The 14,536-nt window shown below is 42.0% G+C and overlaps 1 protein-coding gene across 1 annotated transcript in view; it reads right to left on the minus strand.

Annotated features, from left to right (window-relative positions):
- Window positions 1-519: 519 nt before the first annotated feature.
- LOC147665045 (arf-GAP with coiled-coil, ANK repeat and PH domain-containing protein 3-like) overlaps window positions 520-14,536 on the minus strand; it is a 236,057-nt gene continuing 222,040 nt past the window's right edge. Inside the window, exons 11-13 of the mRNA XM_086949796.1 lie at window positions 6,450-6,562; window positions 1,584-1,635; window positions 520-624 (exon numbers count right to left, since the gene is read on the minus strand). Coding sequence (XP_086805922.1) covers window positions 520-624; window positions 1,584-1,635; window positions 6,450-6,562 — 270 coding nt within the window. The remainder of the gene's footprint in view (window positions 625-1,583; window positions 1,636-6,449; window positions 6,563-14,536) is intronic.

Consider the following 14,536-nt stretch of genomic DNA (forward strand, 5'->3'; position numbering starts at 1 on the left):
AGCTCCTGTATATACCAGAGAGCTCCTGTATTTATCAGAGAGCTCCTGTATTTACCAGAGAGCTCCTGTATATCTTAAATAGCTCCTGTATATCCCAGAGAGCTCATGTATATCCCAGAGAGCTCATGTATATCCCAGAGAGCCCTTGTATATCTCAGAGAGCTCCTGTATATACCAGAGAGCTCCTGTATTTATCAGAGAGCTCCTGTATTTATCAGAGAGCTCCTGTATATCTTAAATAGCTCCTGTATATCTCAGAGAGCTCATGTATATCCCAGAGAGCTCATGTATATCTCAGAGAGCTCCTGTATATCTTAGAGCACAGAGCTTCAGTATATCTCAGAAAGCTCCAGTATACATCCGAGTCCTCCAGTGTATTGCAAAGCCCTCCAATATATCGATGGGCCCGTCAGTTCATCACAGAAATCTCAAGTAGATCTCAGGACCCTCCAGTATATCTCCAAACCCTCCCTGTAAATCTCTGAGCCCTCCTAGTAAATCTTTGTACTTTTCTAGGGCTTACTTGGTAGGGGAGACTACTTCGAAGCAAAATCGCCTCTCCGAATCTTCACAGGGTTTCACGGTGCATAGTCGCAGGTCCTCCACCACCACAGTCAGGATATCCTGTGAAAGTACAGAATGCTCAGGGTTACCAGCTCACGGGATCTGAAAAGTGCACTTATGCATTACAACAAATATGCAAAGCCAGCCACCGCCTCACTCATATTCTCAACATTCCTTGCTTACGCCTGTAATGTCGATCATTTACTTGGTGCATTTCACAAGTTCTAAACCTTGAACTGGTCCCACCGGTTCCGGACAGATCTCTTTAGCGAGGTGCTCAACCCATGAAGCTATCTTACACACTTTCATGGTGCATAGTTAAGCAATTTGCAAAGCCAGCCACTGCCTCATTGATACAAAGCCAGGGGTCAGAGCTTTAGGGATCCGGCACTAAACATTGATATTAATATGAGCCTGTCCTATTTTAGTCCCTGTGCATTGTGTCAGGGATGTGACCCATATACATCCCTTAAGGTGATTATGAATCATCACTAACAAGAAAAACAAAAGTGACCCCGCACCAGAGCATAAAAAAATATTTCTCATATAGTAAATCTCAATATCCTAGAACATCATATAGCAACAAAAGTCATAGTATTTCAGTAAACAGCTTTCCAAAGAAACTAGTTAAACAGTCGCAAAACTTGGTTGTGGACACTTTATTCTTTTTTCTTTCAGAGACACTTTATTCTTTTAAAACATCACAACATTGCTTGCCGCAAACGCGTTTCATCCCTCATGGGACTTCTTCAGGGCTTAATCAGAATTGTTTGTGCGATGATTCACGCCACACATGAAAATAGCAGCAATGCCGGAACCATTTACTCTCAACCTCCACGGCTCACTCCAGTAATACCTATCATTTACGTAGTGCACTCCACAAGTTCTAAACCTTGAACCATTCACCAAGTGCATAACAGAGGTCAATAGTGAGGTGCCCAACCCATCAATTTTACTCAGTCTCATCCCTTCTTTTGTGAGCAAACCTATGGCTGTAGTGATGGTGAAAAATAACTAACCTTGAGCTTTTTCTGGTAGACCAGCTGGCTGTTTTGAATGGAAAACCACCTCCTGTGGAAATAGAAAGACATATATAAATATAGTGGCATGTTAAAAATGTCAATGTGGGTCAATCTGTTGCAAGATCATCAGGATACCAAGTAAAAAAAACAAAAGTAGAAAAGAAAAGTGGGAATTAATCACCAACTAGTAGAGACAATGCCAATAGTTTTCTTTTGTATGTTAAAAATATTTTCTCAGAATGAAAACCTTAGTCTTCAGCATCGCTAATCTGCTCCATTCCCATGACCAATGAGCTACAAGTGCTTTGAAGCAACTGCTGAACTGTAGAAGTGCTATACCAAAATAATAAATAAAATAAATGACAAGTGAAAATCCGACCCTCAAGCAGCACACAAACAAACCACTGATTTGAACGGGCAGCTTTTATACACAGTCCAAATTGCATTTTTTACTATTGTTATTGCATTTGGGGTTTTTAATGTGCAGCTACCCACCTGCAGCGGCATCAGAGCACTGTTACAGCAAGCAATATCTACAATGTGACAATCTTCTTATATGGCGAAATTGTGCAAATGGCACAAAAAGGTCCAGTTTTCATTAGCAGCGAGAATTTAAAGTGGATGAGGGGAATGTGTAGACTGATTAGTTGGTGTATGACAAGGCCAATGACTGAAAAGGCGTCTCAGCAATAAGGACACTGAACTGAGTGAGTGAAGAGATGGGCTAATGGAAAAGTGCATGAGTGAAATAGCAAGTAAGAGCAGTGAGTGAGGTCATTGAAAGTTTGCCTGTGTGAGTGATCAATTGTTACTTTTGCATATGTTGCCCTAAGTGGGAAGGGTATGCCCAGACATGGGTCCCATACTCACTACACCACTGGATTCAAGCTAGCCTGGCGGAAGAAGGGTGATGCCCTGAAACCGGTCCCAGGGTGCTTGTTTCTGGTCCAGGGAGGACCTGGCTTGGCAGTTCGGGCTGGACTGTTCCCACAAGGAACAGGGTCAAGACTGATTTGCAGATGGCTGGGTCCAAACTGGGGTTGTGTGGTGAGCAAAAGAATGATGGATTTTACCCAGATCCTTGTGACTGGGGGTGAAAGTTTGCCCTGTCCAGGATTCTATCCATTAATTGTTTCTTTTGCATAATGTTTTTTTGTAAAAGAGACCCTTGCCGCGCTTTTACTTTACTGGTGGCCACGCCCCTTTCTTTAAACAAGCCCCATCTATAGAAAGGTGAGCGGCCGCCATTAACCCCTTCGCTGCGGCGGCTATTCCGCCGCAGCGCTAAAGGGGCGGGGCGGCCGCCGCATGCTGGTGACAGAACCGCTCCGTCACCAGCTACAGTTGAGCTGTGCTGGTGACGGAGCGGTTCCGTCATGACCCGCCCCGCTCATTAGAACGCCCGCGCAGGCGCGAAATCAGCGCCGCGCAGGCGCGGCGGCCGGGCCATGACGGAACCGCTCCGTCATCAGCACAGCTCAACTGTAGCTGATGACGGAGCGGTTCCGTCATCAGCATGGAAGGGGTTAAAGTGAAATTGCGGAATGGGACACTTTTATGAAACAAGCATTTGCAATTTAATAGGTCTCACATTGCTAAAAGTTTGAACTATTGGTGTTGAAAATAATAATGCAGCGCCAATAGTTCAAACTTTCTGTAATGTTAGACCTATTGCATTGCAAATGCTTGTTTAGGTTAGTTGTCAGGGAAGATTACAAGCTATGTGCACGTTGGCATTTCTTTTCAAGCTTCTTAAGAGGAAGCAGGAGCACACTCGTTTATTTAACAAGACAGTGGAATGAATCCTGCTCCTGCACCCTCAGCCAGGCCTCACAGAACCAAGCTCACAGTGTTTTAAAGTGCAGAATTAGCAGATAAGCAGGAAGTTGAATAGTTCGCAACTCCAGCCAAAGAGATACTCCCAAAACAATGTGAGCCACTGGTAGTTCAGCGAGCAGAGTCGGACTGGAACAGGATATTTTTTGCGATCACCGAAATGATGAGGCCCCCATTATGAATCAGATTTGTAAAAAAGTGGGCAACTTCTGCAGATCGGGGCGGTTTTAAACTTTCAAAGACAAGCTCGAAACGTGTCCTGCAAAGTATGGGCGACTGCATGCATTTGTGCTGGCTGCAGACAGCTTTTGTGGTAATAGGAGGGAAACCATGATACTTCACTTTACACTTAAAAATAAACCTTACAAATTCAGTGAAAATACCAAAGGTTGCAGTGACATTATAGTTAGGTGACAATGTCAGTTAAAAAATAAAATTTTTAACTCAAAAAAAATTTGGCAGAAAGCTAGATCTTTACCCAGAAAACTTACTGTTTGTTATTTGGTGTAAATCCGTTCAGTTATTTTTGAGAACTTAAAGTTCAAAATAACCTGTGTATATTTCACAACATGACGGATCCACAGACCAAACAGATAAGATCTGATTGGCTGCCAAAATATGACTCAGCCCCTTGTCCTGAAAAAATAAGTATAAATAAGTAAAAAAGTAAAAGCAAAACAATAAGTTAAAAAAACATATAGCTAGGCAGGCTAGGGATACCATGACCCCCTAAGCCTGGTGGAGGGGTCCTAGAAGGACCCCCCCCCTTCCCGAGGTCATAAACATACACATTTTTACAAACAGTACCACAACTACCTGTATGACCAGTGGTACATTTTTAGAAAAAACATGTCTGGCTCCTGTCCATTTCAATTTTAAGCCCCCCGGAGTGAGTCGGGACACAGGAGTTGGTGCAATATTAATTTAAGGAGAAGAGCTATGCCCCCCCCCCCTCCTAGAGCCATTTCATGTCCTCGGGGACCCCATCGCCCAATAGCCTGCTTTGTTATTTTTTGGGGAGTGGGGTGTGGACCTCTCCGCCAACCCGAGCAATTGTATGGCCCCGGATACCCCATCCCATGGTCCTGCCACATTACATAGAGAGAGAGGTGTTGGGCTCTCCGAGCCATGGTAAGGTCTGGGACACCCGAAACCGCTGGCGTCCTCCATACTGTATTTTGGGGAGTAGAGTGAGGTCCCCCTCCATTAGCCAGGGCCTAGGGGATCCCATCTCCCGGGGCCAATACAGTTTTGGTGTCCCGGGGTCAAACTACCCAGAAATTCGAATAGTGGTTCCACTGAATCAAGGTGGATATGCTGCATTAAACAAAACTTTGCATTTCACAGTGTGCCCGGGCATGGTGGACTGGCTAGGCATTCTCAAATGTATTCCCCTGTGATTCTGCTGACAGTCAGCACACTATGTCCCTTATTATGTGCTTGGGACATCTATATAAAATGAAGCAGTCAATATCGCTAAACCAGTAGGTAACGTGAGGGGGTTGGTACTTCCCTTGAGTTACTTATGTACTTCAGACAGCTGTGCCACACAGTTTAGTTAGCACGTGCTGAATATATGCATTTTGCGCAGCTAATACTCGCCCTTGATTCATTACCTTGGTCGATACTGTTGTTCACTTCCAAACGCGCATTTGAGCTTCCTACTAGGAAACGTGGGATTCAGTCTTGGAGGGGCTGCTCACTAATAGACAATAGAATGACTTTTTGGGTCAGATGGCCCAACTCTCCACTACCATCAGGCATAGACTGCTACAACTAAAATGTTTACACACCTCATAATATTCCCCAAGGTCTTGAAACAAATTGATCCATTTCAGCGCCCAGCATGCCCCGGATGCTAATATCCCACCACTAAATTCATGTCTTTGGCCTGGCACGGCCCAAAGATCCAGGATTAATGGATATTTGCTGGAATACCTTATCCAAGATTCTGGTGTTAACTCACAGTTTCTCCCCTTTCTCCTTTGGTACGACCCCCTAAGCTGGTCATGGAACTCATGGCAATGGTGCTGGAACTTGTGACTTGACTTGGAAGCAAGATTTGACCCCCAGACCAAGGTATTGGCTTTGGGACCTTGCAACGTACCATGAAAATGCTGAAACCTGTGCTTCTGGCACCCTTCTTCAGAGCACCCAGCAGACAGGGTTCCACTTCGAACCCACCTTTGTGACCATAATGGGATCATTTTATAACAAACTTGATTCTTATACTCTTCCTTGCTGATCTGAGTCTCTATGATGAGACCCTTCTAATCATGTCTTTTAATAGCACCTCCTAAATTATTATTTGTGTGTTCACCCTCAGTTCACTAAATGAAGTATTGTATAGCAAAACAAGATTGTCATTACCTCATACACCACACCAAATGTTTTGTAGCATCTTGTGTGCGAACTGAGTGGCATGCTTTGAGTATTTTACAGTTAGCCATTTCACTTGTGGTTGTGTTTAACGAGAAGATAAATAAAAATGCAAAGCAAAGGATGCCTTAAATAGAGGCAAACTCCTCATGTAACCACTCATGACTCCATCAGAGAAGAATATTTGCCATCAAGTAGAAAGTGCATCATTCCTTCACAGTTAGATGGCCGAGACTTCAATGAAAAAGATGGAAGCAATGACAGAGGCCATGTGGGGTGGTGCACATAGACTTCACCAATAACTGCCAGATTAGACCATCAAAGGATCGGTCAACTTAGGATGTACGACGTTACGACGCGTACCATACCAACGCGTGCTTTAACAACGCGTCCCTTGCAACGCAAGTCGTTACCACGACTTGCGTTGGGGGCGCGGATTGAGAATAGTATAATTTACTATTCTAACACCAGTCCCCGTGGACACTAGGGAAGGTGTTGGAATAGTAAATATACTATTCTTAATCCTCTAGCGCCCTCCAGCGCAAGTCGTGGTTACGACTTGCGTTGTAACCGACACGTTGTGAAAGCCTCGCGGAGTAAAATCCGCGTTGTAAAGGATGTTCCCTGTCAACTTAGCCTTATACTTACCGATTCCACGTCTTGAATGCGTTGCTTGCTCTCTTGAAGAGGTAGCCTTCCATAACCACGCCATTGGGGGCATCCACATTAAACTCAACTTTGGAGTCATCGTAGGAGAAATCCTAGGGAAACAAGATGGAACGAAGTGTGAGGAAGGAAGTTCCTAGTACTGAAAAAACACTGGTATGTGATGAGAAAAAAACTCACCACTTTATATGAAAATAACGGGCCTATCACAACTATATGGCATTTCACAGCAGACATTTCAAATCGATACGGAGGCCTACCTATTTCTTCTTTGGTATAATCCATGAATATTCACCTTTGGTGACCATGCTTTTTCTTTGTTGCTATATACCAGGAGAACTAGGCCTACTTTTATACCCCTTGTTAATACTTAAGAGATCTCTATTAGAAAGAACCAGTCCTTCCCCAGAAACTCTGTCAATTTCGAATTGTTATCTGCTAAGTGCACTCAATCATATCCTTCAAGGGAGCCTAGCTATGAAAACGAAAGTTTAGGGTTCCACGTAGCAGTTGTATTGTTCAGAGATTATTTGCTTTTCCCCCTAGTAAGTTAATGTTATATCCAGAGTCCTCCCTGGTGCAGGTTTTCATGTGCCACTAAGCAAGCAAAGCAGAGTTCTGTCTCATTGCGGAGCAGAAAATATGGAGTCCTTACAACCTCAACTTCCCTGATGAGGTGGAAGAAGACTACATCACTTGTGTCAGATGAACATTTAGTCAATTACACCTTTTTCTGTCCCACATGGGTGAGGTATGCGGAGTCCCTGGTGAATTCCATGGAACACCCCTGGAACAACCTTTATTCATCTATCATGTGTGCCTACATGTGATGAAAGTTAGGTACGAGTATTTCTGAGATCACCACCAATAGGTATAGATGTCTATGATTGTGCTCATACCGTGTGAGCAGTTCTTCTATCTGTACATATGAGAACATGCACATAAAGAACAGAATGTACAACTTCCCAGATATTTTAACCTCCTCGGGACAGCATAATTGTAGCGGTAAATTCTCTTTGTGCCTTTTAACTGATATCAATTTTAATGCAAAAGATCTCTGTTTGTGTGAAATGTAACTCTCTCTAATGTGGTGACGTGAATCCTTACAAGTTATTTTTCAATGTCATCCGAAGAAAAGGTCTGTGCATTCTTGTAAGCTGTTTTAAACCAACTTATTGTTTTATTTTCGGTTAGCAAAATGAAAGGTATCAGCATCTGTCTGTGGATGCCAAAAACACTACACAGATCTCTACTATTTTCATACAAGCAACTGTCCTCCCAACACACTGAACAAAGCACACTAAATCCTCTACTTTATGAATAAGCATAACATAACCTACTTATACGTCCTCCACCATTCCTTGTTCTTTTTTATTTTCATTTATTTTCACATCAACGATGAGGAATACAAACCCACAATATCAAACTAATGTCCTGTGGGAAACTGCCAGATTTCAAAACAAGCATTAGCAAAGTTAAGAGGTTTTGCTTTATAAAAGCAAAAGCCAACATTTTGTATTTGCCAATGTGCTAAATAGCATAGGCAAAAAAGCAAAACAAACAGTTGTAGCTGACTGAAGATCACTGGCAAAAAGGCTAAAACAGCTGGCCACCAGCATGATCACCTATATGCGTGTATGATCACCATGCACATGTATGCTTCATGACACTGCAGTTGCCATTTTTAGTGCTGGCAAGACATTTGATTTTACAAAAATTACATAGGTATACATAACTATAGGGGCATACAGCTAACCCTCTTCATCCATTGGTTTGTCCGTGTATCATTCGCATTCTATTCCCACCCACCATACTATGCAGCATAGGGTAATTGGTCATCCCAATAGGCCATTGGCTCCCTTCTCTGTGAGTGACGGCATTCTGCTTTGCACAAAGGGCACGTGAGACCAAAAATCAGTTCCCTTGTTGGCTCGGGACCGTGCTTATTTATTTGTTTGTTTTTATTATCCGCTTTGAGGCAAAACCACCAATAGGATACTCTTCGGCGGTCTTTGCATGGACCTGCACGTTGTGAGCCAAAGTAGCCAGAAGACCTTGAACTGTTCGAGCACTGACATCTTCCTCCAGCCGTGGCTTAATTCCCTTCAAGCTGCCTTTAGAGTGAGAAAATGTGGTGGCCCTCTTCAAACATAATAATATAGTAGCAACTACCTCAATCAGCAGTTTATAGTTTCATTTTTTTTATTTAAAGAACACTGCCACGAAAATGAATTCAAAGTGATTTTTCCTCCAGTCAGACAGACTTACTTTTTCCACTTTATTTATGAGGAAACAATATGGCATCATTTGATAAGAAACTATACTATACTTTGTGGTCCGTGCTCCGTTCTTTTGAAGGATTCTGAAGTGCTGACGGAGTAAACGCTGATATATATATATATGTAAATAAAGAATGTTTCTTCTCTTGCCGTGGTGTGCGGCCTCAATTGCTGAGCAATGTTGGGATATATATATATATATTTGGTAAATCTTTCTAATTATATTCTTGATAAAAATGAATTGGAGGTATTAATGCTAGGACTATCCTTTTGCCCGACTTCCTATTTTAATTACACTGAATCAAGAATTGACTTGTTCCACTACATACGTAAATTGAAACTTAAAAAGTGGTTCTCTCACAAAGGAGAGAAAATGATTGGGGAACAAGCCAGTGAACATGTAGGCCTACAAATAGGCGACATTGAGACATTACACACGGTGTTTGAATTAGCTGAAGTGAGTGGGCCAAATGAAGACCCTATTGATGACTTGACGAACACTGACTTGAGGGTCCCTACTCCATTCAAACCTAAATCGGTTTTCCTACCCCAAGTTAACTGCGAAGCAATAAATTGTTTTGAAAAAGGCATGATCCATGAGTTTAAAAGACTTAAATCAAATAAAAAAGTGATCAGAAACAATTTAACTAATCAACAACGTAAAGCACTGATGTCATTAGAGAATAATCACGATTTTGTTATCAAACAAAGTGATAAAGGGGGCAATGTTGTTATTTGGCCAATAGAAATGTATAAGCAAGAGGGTCATTTACAACTATCAGATACCAACAGATATTGCACAGCCACTAGAAGTGATTATGAACAAGCAATGCATGATGTCGCTAACCAAATTACTGAATGGAAAGATTGTGATCTATTGAGCATTGACGAATTTTCGTTTTTGGCATGTAAATATCCCAAACTACCTGTAATGTATTTGCTGCCTAAGCTGCACAAAAATGCTGAAAAGCCTCCAGGCAGGCCCATAGTCTCATCCTGTGGAAGTGCTTTGGAAAACACGTCAAAATACGTAGATTATTTTCTACAACCTTTGGTACAAGCACTTCCCTCATTTGTCCTTGACACCAGTGATTTTTTAAGAAAAATCAATGATATTGAATGGTCCTCTAGCTATCTCATGCTAGGCCTAGATGTATGCAGTCTTTACACCAGTATTCCGCAACATCTAGGTCTAGATGCCTGTAGACAATCTTTTAATAACAGGCAATTATGTTTTCTTCAACATACCGAGATGTTACTCAAGATGATTGAGATGTGCTTGAGTAACAATTTCTTCCTTTTTGATAACACCATCTTTAGGCAAACCCAGGGGACGGCGATGGGGACCTGCTTCGCCCCCAGCTTTGCAGGTATTTACCTGGGCTGGTGGGAGGAGCAGGTAGTCCAGAAAATCAGACTCTTTAAAGACCACGCCGTCCTCTGGTTACGTTATATTGACGACATTTTTTGTGTATGGAGTGGTACTGAAGCACAAGCAACTGAATTTGTGCAAATCCTCAACACTAACCAGTTGAATCTCCAATTTACACACCAGATCAGCAAAGTGACCATGGAGTTTTTGGATCTTAAATTGGAGGTGATCAACAATGCCATTGTAAGCTCGTTGTTTAGGAAAAGCACAGCTGGCAACAGCTTACTGCATGCTGGCAGTTGCCATCCCCGCAACCTAATTGACAGCATACCGTTTGGGGAGCTACTCAGAGCCCGCAGAAATTGTAGTACATTAGACAGTTTTCAGAAAGAGAAAACTATCATGAAGGAAAGATTTGTGTCAAGAGGCTATGGCCTCAAAGTTGTCGACAAAGCTATTGCCAGAGTGGAAACACTCAATCGACAAGACTTGCTATTTCCCAAACCTGTCGAACCCAAAATAGAACAGACAGTGAGATTCATTACCACTTTCAGTACCCATGCATGGGAAGTCAAGAGAAGTCTGGGTAAATTTTGGGAAGTCCTTAAGACTGATAATGACCTTAAAGACTACATAGGAGAACATCCATCACTTACATTTCGCAAACCCAAGGCACTGCGTGATCACTTATGTAGCAATATGATATCTACCCCCAAGAAGGACAATGCGGTCAGAGGTTTCTTCACATGTAATCAGTGTAAGGCCTGTAAATTCAGTAATAGTGCCAAGACTATCAAATTCAACAGTAATAACAATCCATGGGTTATACAAAAACACTTGAACTGTAACACTGAATATGCCGTCTATGCTTTGAAATGTCCTTGTTCCAAGTACTATATTGGCAGTACCATCCACAAGAGCAAAAAGCGAGTATTGGAACACTTGAGAGCCATAGGAAAACAGGATAGAACCTATCCTGTGGCACGGCATTTTCAAGAGTACCATAAAAGTAATGCTAATCTCTTGAAATTTGTCGTTATTGACTGTGTTGCCCATAATCCCAGAGGAGGCAATAGGCTTCTGGAACTAAGAAAGCTAGAATCCAAGTTCATTATACGTTTCAATACCATGGTGCCCCAGGGTTTGAACATGGACGAGGAATTGTCAGTACACCTACACTAAATGTCGAACTATTTTCATACTGTTTTTTGCCGCAATAACTTCTGCTTTTGTTTTAGAAATTTTGTGTGTTTTCTTAAAGTAAAGTTTCCTCTATTATGAGGATTTTAATGGGACTTTGCATTTATCATTGTCTTAGGTGTTGCAAGTACTCATTCAACAATGACAGATGAGAATTCAACCTTGGCTTCCTACAGTGCACCAGCCCACTGGGGCTCTATACAGAGACTGCCCTTTCATTTCATTGATCTTCTGATCCAAACAACAATCCAGATTGTTTGTCAGGCATGATTCGAATTTGGATTTAAGCCCACTAGGGCCCAATCTTGTTTTGTCCTTTTGTCTCTTTTGACTTGTATTTGACAGCCCACTTGGGCAATATACGATTATAGCTGTACTAGCTTCATTGACAGTGTTTAGACATTACTTATAAATCAGCCTCAGTCTTGTATTCACCAGCGTAGCCTGGAGGTTCGAGCGACTGTTTTTATTATTTTCCCGTTTTTGAGGGTATTGGTTCGATCCTACCCCGCGCCACATGCCGTGCTGAAATATCTTTAAGTTGATATTAATTTTGACAGTTGGGTTATATGAATAATTGTGTGTAACCAACAAGCGTCAGACGGCATAAACTGATTTGCTTTACCAGCCTTTCATGTTCAGAAGAGACAGGGACCCGTGAGCTAACTGGCACGGGAGTCCGTGGACTAAACCCAAATATCTTGCATTTACATTGTATAAACTCTATGAATGGTGCATCCAACCCTTAAATTTTGGGAAGTTGCCAAGATTAAGTAATGAAATGTATAGTCATTTGAAATTAAGAGTACGAACACAATTTGAAAATTGTATATATTGCAAAGTAATTTGTTTATGTTTATTATCACGTGACTTGTTTTTTTACTTTATTATTCTAATTGTGATTCACAAAGTTTGCCCGTGATGAAGGAGTAGGCTTACTCCGAAACGCGTCGGACGGTGTATCAACATTAAAACTGCACCATTAAATGAGGCCACGGCTCCTGTGTCGTTCTTTCCTTAACCGGGAGTGAGAGGACGCGGGTGATACGTGCGGATATATATATATATATATATATATATATATATATATATATATATATATATATATATATATATATATATATATATATATATATATATAATAAAGCTTAAACCTATTTGATGTAGGTTAGGAAACATCTCCTCTAACTACTTAAATATTAATTGAAAGTGTATTTTTTCCATGTATTGTAAATGACCAGCCATTCTAAAAAGTTCTTTTTTTCATGCTGTTGCCGCCGGCATATTCAAGTTTGGGCACAATCAAACCTAAATAAAGGACTTCAAAATGCCTGCCGCAAATATTAAAGGTATGTGGAAAAATTTGATATGTGCTAATATTATATTTTTAAGAATCAGTGTATGTTCCTGTATGACTCGCTGTGTGCAGTGGCGGAACAAAACTTGAGGAGGGCTCCCCTGCAAAGTACATGGATGGGGCCCCTCAATCCAGACCCAGTCAGGAGCTCCTAGGCCAACCCCCTCCCGCTCTGTTATATTTATCATGGTGTAACCAGTTTTCGGTCTCTCGCAATCAAGTCCTCCAAGAAGCCCTGGGTTTTCGTTTTTTTGCCCTCTTGTTTCTTTCCTCTTTCCGCCGTTTCCCTCTTCCCACCACCCAGGGCCCTGCCCTACCCCAGGACCTACTTAACGGAGACTGCAGCGTGACCCCATTGAGCAGGTCTTGTGCCAGCTCCCCCTGCAACAGTTCTTCTGTCCAGCTTACTTGCAGTCCACTACCCTCTGCTGCCTGTCTACCTACTGTCCTCTGTTTGTGCCTTTGCTCGTTTCTTGCTCAGTTTTGCCATTTCTGCTCATTTTTCTCCTGTTTTGCCTTTTCTACTCGTTTATCTGCCTTCTCTTTTGCCCTCTTCTGTTCTGTTCTGTTTTGCCTTTTCTGCCCTCTGTTTGGTCTTTTCTGCTCGTTTTTCTGCCGTCTGTTTTGCCCCATCTGCTCATTTTGCTGTCCTGTTTCGCCTTTTCTGCTTGCTCATTTTTATGCCCTCTGTTTTGCCTTTTCCTCCTTGTTTCTTCCATTTTCTTGCCATTTCCTCAAGACTTGGCTTTTTGACTGAAACCTCGCACCACATCGCCCAGATACCCCCAGGGGTGACAGTGCTGCACTCTACAAATGCGGATTGATTGATTGAGCCAATAAGGAACCCTGATTTGCAGCCAGATTGGTTAGGTTTTAAAAAATTGACTTTATAAAGCACTGTTTATTGTGGGTGTCAGATTAATGTATTCACTTTCGAGCTACTTTGTGTGATCTTGATCGTATTGTGTTTTCTCACTGGACACAAGGTCCCTCGTTGGTGATACGGGAGCCTCTTGGCACGCCAGCATATCTAAGATCAAGTGCATTTACACTGGCAGCAGCCACTAAAAACATATGAAGCCAGCTCTAGAGAATACTGAGAAAGAAGACCAGCCTAAAAGAACTGCCAGACTGGTTCTTTTGAAAGGATGACAGGTCTGGGGCTAAGTCAGTTAAAGCTTGCCTTCTGTCTGACAAGTGACTGCCCACTGGCCTGTTACCTCTCAGAAGCAATGACCTGGAGTCTATTCAGATGTTTATAGGCCTGAAAGCCTCAGAATGCAAAAATAAATTTCAAGCATAGAATATCATCAAGGAAAATTAAAGTAATTCCAGGCAAAGAAAGGAAACACTGAAGATCAATTGGAAGTCAGGAAGGAAGAAAAGACCTGGCTCGTCCGATACACATGATGCAGGATGACGTAGAGCAATAGACAGAACCCGCACACAAGGAGAGTACGGATATCAGACCATTTGGGACTAAACCCACCCAGAAACTGGAAATTTGTAAAATTGTATTATTACTTATTGTTGAGAATAAGAATAAGAGTAAGAATAACAAGCATCGGCATAGACAATAGGTCTCACCTTTGGGACCTTATAAGTGTTTAGTTATCGGGCACAATATCCTTGGTGCAACAACATCAACTGTTGCATGGCTAAACACCTATAAGGTCCAAAAGGCGAGACCTATTGGATATGCCAATGCTTGTTTCAATTTACCACTTCATAACAGGGAGTTGTGTTTGCATAATCCTTATTCAAACATGTGCCATCAATGAGACTTTGAAGTAGGGCGTTCAGTCGACCTTCAGATTCTTATAAACAGGGGACTGACACTGCCAGTAGACGTGTCTGTTTA

Source organism: Lissotriton vulgaris, unplaced genomic scaffold (assembly GCF_964263255.1).
Source record: "Lissotriton vulgaris unplaced genomic scaffold, aLisVul1.2 SCAFFOLD_584, whole genome shotgun sequence".
Taxonomy (NCBI): domain Eukaryota; kingdom Metazoa; phylum Chordata; class Amphibia; order Caudata; family Salamandridae; genus Lissotriton; species Lissotriton vulgaris.